Here is a 10,485-nt window from a genome sequence, read left to right on the forward strand (position 1 = left end):
ATGCTATCATGCTACCAAAGTCCTCGTAACCTCGTATCATTCTTAAAGTTCTCATTTATCAGCATACTCCACTTATGGGTGGCGTAGGGGACGACGGAGAGGGAGGGGATGCGGAAGGCAGACAGATACTTTATCCTGCGCTTGGATCTTTTGTGGAATGTCAGAAAAGCGCCCCCCCCCAGTACACAATGTCCAGTCCTACTACCACTACAACTAAGTCTTTTGGTCAATTGACCATCGGAGGTGAGTGCCCGGGGGTCAGTCAGCATGGAAGTTGAATGAATCTGGGCAAATGTCAATCGGATCGTCTTGCGACCGATTGGTCGGATTGAAGCGGATTGAGCTGCAACATATTGTTTCTATGCAGGGGTGCAAGTAAGCCATTTTGACTGTGTACTCCGTAGAGCATACCACAATAACTACTAGCATCATTAGACTTTGACATTGAACATTGAACATATTAGGCGATCCATGAGACTGGAATAAAGGACCTCCTGCCAGATGTGGCCTGACACCGGCCCTCGGTATACATTTCTTACCCGTCCTTCGTCGACGGTACCTCGAACAAGTCAATCGTCCGGAGTGCTCCCATACTTTTAACTAGATCAGCATCATCAACTCCCCTATTACCGCCATGAAAACAAAGACATAATAATTGTCAAGAATCAAACAGATGACAGACTGCCACTCGGAGCGTCCGTCCACCCTAATCAGCTTACTGCCGTTTAGGCCTACCGTACTAAGGCGCCACAATGCCAGCAATAACCTTAAGAAGCATGTCGGAGAATTCATCCCCATGCCCACTCCCCCTCCCCCCATGTCCATTGGCACTTTGACACGCTATTGCCATGTGAATATCAAATCATGCGCAGTAGATTGATTAATCAACTAGTCGGGGTACGGTACGACCCGTCAGCCTCCTTTGCTAGCAGCCTAGCAATCAGGTAACTACGGAGGGGTTCGAGCTGCTAATCCAGATACTGATAGACTAGCTTTGCCTGGAAGAAGCAGCAAATCCAGCTCTCAGCTTAGCCTAAATCGCCAGTGGCCCAGTGGGACCTGCACTCACTCTCCACCACAGCCATGAAACAACGAAGCGTACCTATGCGAATTGCCTGAAGGGGATAAAGCTCAGCCGATCAAATAGATTGCACCCCCCCCAGAAAATAAACCCCGTGCGCAAGCGAACCCCTGGACCGACCTGACTTGTGTGGAAGAGCAATGCATCATTGACGACGTTCAATAATACTCGAAAAGCACCTCGACATCCGCCATTAGACATTATTAAGGTCAAGCAAACAAAATAACTTATCCGCTAGTACACAAACGCACATACACATACACATACCCACCACATGGTCTCGAGAAAAATTGCCACCCCACTCAGTTGTGATGGTTATACTACGTTATTCTCTGTTTCCAGGAATACGCTAACAACAATATTACCCAACTACGGTACAAGAGCAGGAGCCCCCTTTGGCACTCTCCTCACTCTCCGCTTCCCTACGGAGCTCCGTACTTCTCTTATGGTTGGGTCCTTTCCGGGCCCCCCGCGGCGCGCGGATGTTTCCAAACGCGCTACCCGACGTCCCGCCAAGTTCCAGTGGCTTGCCCTTTCCTTAAGTGGGCTGGTTTTTGACTTATAATTTCGTGATTTGGGGGAAAAGCTGTCATGGTTTCTCATTTTTATACAGTTTTCCCGGGGGGCAAAGCGGGTTTCTAATTTTAGGAATTCCCGGGGGTGGTCTTTTCCAGGATCGTCTTCATCATTTCGTTGCCCAGCTTGACGGCTTCGGGGAATCGCGGGGCGAAATACTGCTGGATACGTTCGAAGCGATCGCGGTAGGACTGGAAATCACCGAAAGAGACACAGTCGGACCACGCCTATCAGAAATGGTCACATAATGTCAGTGGGATATTCTGGAACGAACGCTCGACAGAAGGGCTCGACAAACGGCGCATATAAGGCCGAGGGGAGAGAACGAGAAAGAGCGACAGGGATTGGCAGATGCAAAACTTGCATAAGCCCCCCGGACAGATGCTGGCCCCACGGAGATCCGGGTCGGTCGAGAGGGAGGGGTGAAGGGGGGAAGTGGAACAGGTTCAAAAGTCTAAGTACTTACCCGCGCTGCGAAAGTGAATTCTAAGTCGTCGGACCGGAACGTCTTGTCATCGATGGCGGTGTCGAGAGCCTCCTCGAGGAGCTCGGGGCTGCGAAACAGGTACTCTGTGACACCTAGCCAGAGACGGAAGAGCTGTTTGGATTGTGAAGACACGAAAGTGTGAGTAAGACTGAAGGAGGGGAGGAGGGCAATATACTAGACCTCCGCGTGCGCACGCGGCGGGCAGATACCCGGGGAGGACAGGGGTTCTTACAGGTGTTGAGCAGATCATATGGTCATAAGGCACGATTCCGAGTTTGGACCAGCAGTCGACGATGGCAAGCAAACTGAGGTGATTGTTGGGCGGCGTCTTCTCGCGCGGACCATTCGACAAGGAGAAGCGATCGAGCACCTCGTCCTTCAGCAGCAGCTCTTGACTCTCGGTCCCCGCCTTGAAAACGGCCTCGCCCGCCGCCTTGACGCGCTGTTTAAGCTCTTCGCGACGGCCCTCGATCATGAGCTTGTAGAGTTCGGTCACCGATTCGGCATACTGGCGGATCTGCTTCTTCGCCGCCGGGTTGAGAATGGCCAGGCCCGCGTACACGTGCCATTTGTTGGAGTAGATGCGCAGGGTGATGTTGATTTTGACGTTCTCGATGCCTCCAACCCAGCGGGAGAATTCCCAGGGGAACTGATTGTTTGCTTGCCAAGCCGTACCCATGCTCAGAAAGGCGGCGTGTGTAACCGCCTGCGTGTCAGCGGTGATCCGGTCATGCATCTCTCCCGTTAGATAGACGTATTCGGAGCCGAAGCATGATAGGACTTCTTCGACGAATCTGAGGCTCTCATCGGACGCACGGTGTTGGATCAGGACCTATAGGAAGCAAGGTATGTTACTAGGGGGTGTGCCGGCCACATTGCGATGATCCTTGTCACCATCATTGAAAGGTATCAATCAATCAATCACGCAAGCATACCAGTGGTTGGCCCTTGGGGTTGACCTTGGGCCCATGGAGCGAATGGCAGGATACAATTTCTACATCCGGGGGAAGATGCTTATCGAATGCAGCAAGCTCCGGGGCCTTGCAGGACGTTTGACCTCCAACGATTGCGCCGACCTTGGTGGCTTTCCAGGCGTCAGACAACGTTTGCCGAGTAACAGTAGAAAAGGGAGCAATGCTGGGGCGCGGCGGTTTGGCTTCAAAGACATACATGGGCCATACTCAGTGACTACCTTGTCAATGACACCAGCCTCTACACTGTAAATGATGTAATCGCTAATCCTAGAAACCAGGTGTCCATTCGGGTATACGGTAACACCTTGCTTTCTCAAGATGAGTTTATGGACAGCACTGGCTGCGAGTAATCAAAGACGTACTTGAGATTCAAATTCATTTTTCAGGTCCTCATACAATTCGAGTTTGTCACATGCATTAATCCTTTATTGGGGAAAATATCTAGTTAGTACAACTGATGTTGTTTGCTATCGAATGATCAAAAAGTATACACAAAATTAATAACCTGGAAGCAAGGACAGTCAGCGCGAGATCCAACAGCGAATGGCTATGGAAAGAAGCATGATTGTGTTGCGAATTTCAGACAAAGAAATATAGGTAGCTGAGATGTTACATCATTGACGACCCAGTGCGTAGCAGGTATATCAGAATGATATAAACGCCGGACACCGAGCCATACTCGAGCCAAATGCACTCAAGTCATCATTCAAAGTGGGAGTGGGTTGAAAGGTATCTAGAAGATAAATAGAAGAGAGTGGTGGCTTACCTAGTAAGAGAAAACGCTGAGGGTATCTTGTCGAGACAGCAACGGAAAGAAAAGAATCTTCGCGTGTATTACCTCCATCCTGCGGCACTGAGGCGCTGGGCATACATTTTGCCCATATCACCCATTCCAATAATGCCAATACTGGCAGTCTCCTTGGTGAAGCCCATGATGGCGGTGCCTGGAGCGAAGATGAGAGACGTCGAATAAGTGACAATCAGCTCATTAGACTCCCAGCGCAGATGGCCACGGAGTCAACCAGTTGTTTTGGCTTGAATGATCACAAAGAAGGAGAAAGCGTAAGCCTGTGGAAACCCACGGGGAGAATCTTAAATAGTGCCGGCATCTTCAACTTTCGGGCCGACTAGAAGCCCGAGGCGCCGCCAATCAACGGCTGTCAAAAACGCCTTGATTGCTCGAGGCCTCAGGCAGGCGCTCGCTTGAGCACGGCCTGATACTGATCCGCAGCCAATCAGAGCCGGGGTGTGGATAGGGCACACACCGGCCGGGTTTTTTTCCTCTATCCCAACTTCACTTCGAGCGGGCGCGTTCGACTTCGACTTCCTTTTTTCCTTTCTTCTGTCCCATATTCCATCCCACAACCGACAAAAATGGCTCCCAAGAAGACCACCCCTGCCGCCAAGGAGAACGTCACTCTCGGCCCTCTGGCCGGTGATGGTACGAACTGATTCCCAGCAGTCAAGAAATTCATTACGCGCAAAGTCAGATGCTAATGTGAACATTGGGGGGTTTTCAGGCAAGCTCGTCTTCGGCGTTGCCCGCATCTTCGCCTCTTTCAACGATACCTTCGTTCACGTCACCGATCTCTCGTGAGTCTCTCCGCCCTCGGTTCGCAAACCTCTGGAAACCATCTCTCGAACCCGGTGCGCTTGTGATCAGGCTGGCTACGAAGAGTCGTGGCAAGGCAAACCGAGATAGATTGATGGGGAACCAAAATTGAAGAACATCTACGGGAACAGCGCAAGAGACAAATACTAACAACTCATCCTACTACAGCGGCCGTGAAACCATCTGCCGTGTTACCGGTGGTATGAAGGTCAAGGCTGACCGTGACGAGTCCTCCCCCTACGCCGCCATGTTGGCCGCCCAGGACGTCGCCGCCCGCTGCAAGGAGCTCGGCATCAACGCCCTCCACATCAAGATCCGCGCCACCGGTGGTAACGGTACCAAGACCCCTGGTCCCGGTGCTCAGTCCGCCCTCCGCGCCCTTGCCCGTTCCGGCATGCGCATCGGCCGCATCGAGGACGTCACCCCCACCCCCTCCGACTCCACTCGTCGCAAGGGTGGTCGCCGTGGTCGTCGTCTGTAAGCATGTGCGAGTCTCGGTCTTCTCCAAACTGGTGCAGAGGCTTCTTTCGCACGTGTCTGGGGACTTGTTGCTCGGTGCTGCTTGCCGGCTGTGGATGGAATAAACGCGAAGAACGGCTTTTTGCGCCTGGTCTTCAATTTATTACATACCCAAAAGTGTGTTTAGCGGTTCTGGAATTTCACATCTTAACTAGTCTGGTGTCATCTCGACGGTTGCTCTGGTCAATATAAGTGGAACCTTGGACTGCACTCTTTCTTCCCATCCTACGCAAAAATAAATGTAATCATGCTTCGGGTAGCAAAGAAGCCAGACATTTGCCATCTGCTTTCGATCCCATGATCTCAGGATGTAGATATTCTAGCGAAATATTTAAGGCTGGTCGGCCCACCCAGCCGCTAAGATAAGCCCAAACTTATCGATCAGTCAGCGTATCGCGAAGCTTCCAACTTGATCGGCGCACATTCCAAGTCTTGCCCCTCTCTATCATATGCAACAGCACAGTAACACGCCAACTTCTACCTAACCAGACTTCAACAACAGGAATTAGCCGAAAGCAATATACTGGTTCGGCCTGCCAGTTTTCGCTCTAGCTCAAACTTGACGTCAATCCGCGGGGGCGCGACGACCCCTCCCAAAAACATCACTTCTCTACAGCCCACTAGCTTGCACCCATTTCACCCCTCCCACCTAATACAACCAACAAAACCTCCTACAGTCCTCTCCAACATCCTAGATGATCTCCCTCAACCGAACCGCTTACCAAAACCTCTGACCGCCAAAAAAAAAAGAAACCACTACCCAACGCCACAAAAGAAAATGACCACCCCATCCCCCACCATCCTCCTCCCCCACCTGCCCCCCAAGACCCTCGTCGGCATCGACCTGATCACCTTCACCTCGACCGCCAACTTCCACGGCATCCGCGACTTACCTGCGGGGTGGCACTTCCTCTACACCGGCACGACCGAACGTCTCTCCCTGCGGAGCGGAAGCTGGTTCTACGTTGGGGATTTGGGCAGCGCTGCCGCCGCCGCCGCCGATACGAATCCCGGCGCACTCGTCTCCCTCCACCCATCGACTCAACGGCAGCAGCAAGAATATGGCCAAGACATCATAGTCTGGAAATGGGACACGGAGAGTGAAACGCTCGCACCGTTGAGCGCCGCTAGCGATGCGGACCGGCAGGAGGCGATGCGGCAGAAGGCGAATCTGGGGGCGGTTTATCGGCGGGGCGGGTTGTTTCGGTACCGGAGTCGGGTGACGGAGGCGATGTTGGCGATGCAGTCACAAAAGCAGCAGCAGCAGCAGCAGCGGGGAGTGCGGTTTGAAGGTGATGAGGTGGAAGGGGAGGAAGAGGAGGAGGAGGAGGAGCAGGAGGGGAGGAGGGATTGGCGAGGTTTGACGGATAGGATTACGGAGGGGTTGCTGGATCGGATTGTTGGGGTTCCTGTTGTGGATGTCGATGGGAGGGCTCGGTGGATGGTTACCTCGGCGAGTACCGCGCTGAGGGATAGTGATGCTATTCCTGGGTTGACCGTGGAGGCAGAGGAAGGGGGGAAGCAGAGGTTGGATGAAGGGGCGATCGAGAGGGTGACCGGGGAGAAGGAACGGGAGTTCTCGTTTGTCCCGGTGGATCTGAAGCGGACGTGGAGGGAGGGTGCGATTGGGAGGGAGAGGACTGAGGCCGCCCAGGATCGTTCGTGGGCCTTGGGGGACTTGATTGATAGGGTTTCATCGGGTTCAGGGGCCACGGATGCTGAGAGGGAGAGGGCCGGGGAAGGCCAGCTGTTGGGCGAGCTGCAATTCTCTTTCTTGATGATCCTGACTTTGATGAATTACTCGTGTCTGCAGCAGTGGAAGCGTTTGCTGGAGCTGATCCTCACTTGTCGGAGTGCAATCCGTGAGCGGGAGGCGTTCATGAGTGATCTGCTGCGCTTGCTCTTGCTGCAGCTGCGCCGTTGTGACGATGTAGAGGGGGGTTTGTTTGACCTTGATGGAGAAGAAGGCGGTGCGTTCTTGCGGAAGCTACTAATGAAGTTCCGGAAGTCGCTATATGAGGTTCTCGAAGAGACAGACTCCCAGGTGAAGACGGAGTTCGAAAAGCTCGAGGCTTTCGTCAAAGAGGAATACGATTGGGAGCTCAATCGTGACGTGATTCTTCGACGAGGTATGGTACAACTGGAGGATGGTGAGCAGGTCGAGCTGGAGGTGGCGGGTGACAATGAAGAAGAGGAGCTTGGAGAATACGCGCCTATGGTTGTGGACCTTGGAGAGGGCACTGGAATGGACGATAGCGATTCCAGTGAGAACCTGAATTAGCAGCTGGAGCTGTTGGGTGGATTTTGGCCAATGTTCCATGTAAATCCATGTAAATTCAGTGGATAGCATGTATACATCAACCACGGGATATGTATGTGATAATGAATAGACTACACGAGATTATGAAACAGGTAGTTGAATCGAACGATGGTGAGTTACGACAATACTAAAACAGGTCTATGGCCCTCACATATATATAAAAAACGAAGCAGTCAGAGTCATAAAACATTGGAAATTCGTCTCTAGGATCTAGCTCTATATCAGAAGCAGAACACAGCACTACTATGTACAGTCCACCACCCTTAAGGCACGCAGCCCAACCCCGCCTCCACACAGACCCCCACGTGGCAATCCTTCTCTGCATGACCAACATTCCAGGACCTTGCCATAACCAAAGTTCTCGGCCTAGTTCTCAATCTCATCTTCAATGACAAAACCCCACTTGTGGTTTTCCTGGCCATCCTTGCCATACATGATAGCCTCCAGCCACGACTTGATCTGAGCGGCGTAGCCTGCACGCTCAGCGCCGGCAGTCAGCAGGTCGATGTCGACGTTGCCGTTGCGAATGAGCTTGACAGGGGTGATGAAGAACTAGTCGCAATGTCAGTAACTTTTTCTTTCGCCCAATCCACAATCCAAATCACTACCAGGAGGAAAACTTACCGCAGTACCAGAGACGAAAGACTCGACGATGCGCCCCTCCTTCCAGGCCTCCTCGATGTCGGCAATCGTGAACTCCCTCTCCACGACCTCGACGGGAGCAAGGTTGCCGCAGGGCTGAGCGAAGTGTGTCCGAGCCAGCTCCAGAACACTACGACGGGTGACACCAGGCAGGATCAACTGACTGTCCAGAGGCGCAGTGATCAACTCCAATTTGCCCGTCTCCTTGTTGTCCCACACGACGAAGAAGTTACTGGCACCGGCCTCGGTGACCTTGCGGTCCTCTCCGAACAGCCAGAGCACCTGGTCGAATCCGAGGGCCTGCGCCCGGCCGTGCGCGGCCAGGGACGGTCCATAGTTGGCGCCCAGCTTAGCATATCCGAAGCCACCGGGCCAGGCACGGATCGTGTCGGGCTGGGAGGCAAGGAGCTTCAGACCGTGGGGGGCACCCTCCTCTTGCTTCTTCTTCGACGGGTCAGGCCAGGGGACCGCGATGATGAACAGGAGTGCTTCCTTGGGGGTTTGTACGCCCAGCTGGGTGCCGTTTCCGATCACCGTGGGACGGAGGTAGAGGAAGCGACCGGGTTGATCCTTGGGGAGCCAGCCTGCAGCAAGAGAGAACGACCTCGGTGTCAGCTGGGGTGTCATGCATGAAATGATCGTCGGTCAGGGGATACGGGCGGGGAGATTCATACGTGGTCCATCGATCTGCATCAATTTCGCGATGAGGTGCTTCAACTCCTCGAATCTGAAACCAGGGAGGGAGGCCCTCTTGGAGCTCCCGTCCAAGCGCTCTCCATTGAGATCGGGTCGGAACAAGCGCAACTTGCCATCCTGGCCGCGATATACTTTCATGCCCTCGAAGCATTCGGTGGCGTAGTGCAGGCACGAAGCGGTGGGAGGGATGCTCAGGTTGGCGAAGGGCTTCACTTCAGGCGTATCCCAGCCATTGCTCGCCGTCCACCGGACAGTGACCATATGATCGGTGCAGTGGGAATGGCTCAATTCCTCCGGCGATCCAGGGAGGGGCACATCGCGGAGATTGGTCGAACGAGTCACCTTGATGTACGAGGCATCAAGCTCGGCGAGAGTAGGCGCAGCAGAACCCATGATCACTTCACTTAAGTTTTCGGTCGGAAAGGGTAATATGCGGAGATATCTGGAAGCAACGCTCTGGGGGAGGAGGGAGATATGCCCAATTGATACTTGAGAGATTATCCCGCAGAAAGATGGTGAGTCACCACAGAGATAACTTTGGAAGTGAACCAGCGGGAACGGAGTTCGGGGACACGACTCGAACGGGCTACAGCTTGGGCCAAGATCCAAAGATCGGTCGCTGAGTGGGAGACAACAGGGCGAACGGAGGGAAGTTGAAAGGAGGACAGGAGGGGAACCAGATACACAAATCTCTACAACATGTCGATGCGTCTACTTTATGAACTTTCCATGCCAGACCCGGAGGCAAAGAAAACTTTTCGGCGAGCCGAATCTCCCTATAGTCTGGGACGTCTTTTCGCCTTCGATATCCGAATTCGCAACAGCAGTTGGATCCATCTATGGGTTGAGAGACGGTTCAATCGGCACCCTGAGCATCAGGGTTCTTGCCCGCGATAGGTTATCATCGGTTAACGTCTCCGCAGATGGTGCTATTGTTGCTCTGAAACGGCTTTCTGTACCTTCCAAGTGATTCTGAAGATGGGCCCTTGAGGATCTATTGTCCCGCTTCAATCGTGCCCGCTCCGCCATCGGTGCCCCTCGACAACCGCCCAGACCGAGGATAACCGCAGGCGGTGTGAGCAGCAGGACAGAGTAGTCAGAACTTATCTAAGCAAGTCTGCGAAGGATGGCCGTAAGTTCACCGCCGAGAGTCTGGGTGAGATAGTTCTGGCAGAAAATGGCGGTGTGAATGAGACTCGAACAGTGTGCGGAGTAGGTACCTTCAGTACTCTGTACTGCACCCTCTCCCCTTCCAAACAAGCTTAGACTTTTGCAAGGTACCAGGTCACAAGGCATACCAGCAAATCGTGGGGGAAAAGGCCATATTTCGAATGCATAGTACCCCGTGCTGTGTAGCAGCAAAATTCAGAGATTAAATGTGTGGCCGACCCTTGCTTGTGTTCCCAGGGAAGCAGACCGACACTCCCAACTTGGAACATACACTACCTGTCTCCTTCGATCGATCACGATCAAGCCTTGTCATTGGAGAACGAAAGAAAGTCCAGAGAAAGAGAAAAACAAGAAAGCAAACAAGCGAGAAGACACTGCAATTTCCCAGGTACCCATCAAAAAGCAAAC

At 53.1% G+C, this 10,485-nt stretch overlaps 4 protein-coding genes across 4 annotated transcripts; 2 read left to right on the plus strand and 2 right to left on the minus strand.

Annotated features, from left to right (window-relative positions):
- Nucleotides 1-1,725: 1,725 nt before the first annotated feature.
- BO95DRAFT_377350 (prephenate dehydrogenase (NADP(+))) lies at nucleotides 1,726-4,051 on the minus strand (the record flags this gene model as incomplete). Its single annotated transcript, XM_025583256.1, has 7 exons — nucleotides 1,726-1,884; nucleotides 2,124-2,255; nucleotides 2,377-2,976; nucleotides 3,080-3,228; nucleotides 3,315-3,426; nucleotides 3,481-3,541; nucleotides 3,957-4,051. 7 exons carry the CDS (start codon nucleotides 4,049-4,051, stop codon nucleotides 1,726-1,728), a joined length of 1,308 nt encoding a protein of 435 aa, XP_025436253.1.
- Nucleotides 4,052-4,420: 369 nt separating this feature from the next.
- On the plus strand, nucleotides 4,421-5,618 carry BO95DRAFT_448485 (40S ribosomal protein uS11). The gene is made up of 3 exons (XM_025587856.1): nucleotides 4,421-4,559; nucleotides 4,639-4,711; nucleotides 4,899-5,618. The coding sequence occupies exons 1-3, from the start codon at nucleotides 4,493-4,495 to the stop codon at nucleotides 5,209-5,211; spliced, it is 453 nt and encodes a 150-aa protein (XP_025436254.1). The 5' UTR covers nucleotides 4,421-4,492; the 3' UTR covers nucleotides 5,212-5,618.
- A 22-nt stretch (nucleotides 5,619-5,640) lies between these two features.
- On the plus strand, nucleotides 5,641-7,680 carry BO95DRAFT_448488 (AAR2 splicing factor family protein). Its single transcript, XM_025587857.1, has one exon. The coding sequence runs from the start codon at nucleotides 6,028-6,030 to the stop codon at nucleotides 7,528-7,530; it is 1,503 nt and encodes a 500-aa protein (XP_025436255.1). The 5' UTR covers nucleotides 5,641-6,027; the 3' UTR covers nucleotides 7,531-7,680.
- Nucleotides 7,681-7,741: 61 nt separating this feature from the next.
- Nucleotides 7,742-9,729, minus strand: BO95DRAFT_448489 (branched-chain amino acid aminotransferase, cytosolic). The gene is made up of 3 exons (XM_025587858.1): nucleotides 8,886-9,729; nucleotides 8,194-8,795; nucleotides 7,742-8,121 (listed from the first exon to the last, which is right to left on the minus strand). Exons 1-3 carry the CDS (start codon nucleotides 9,298-9,300, stop codon nucleotides 7,936-7,938), a joined length of 1,203 nt encoding a protein of 400 aa, XP_025436256.1. The 5' UTR covers nucleotides 9,301-9,729; the 3' UTR covers nucleotides 7,742-7,935.
- Between the last annotated feature and the right edge of the window lie 756 nt (nucleotides 9,730-10,485).

The sequence above is a fragment of the Aspergillus brunneoviolaceus genome (assembly GCF_003184695.1).
Source record: "Aspergillus brunneoviolaceus CBS 621.78 unplaced genomic scaffold BO95scaffold_128, whole genome shotgun sequence".
Taxonomy (NCBI): Eukaryota; Fungi; Ascomycota; class Eurotiomycetes; order Eurotiales; family Aspergillaceae; genus Aspergillus; species Aspergillus brunneoviolaceus.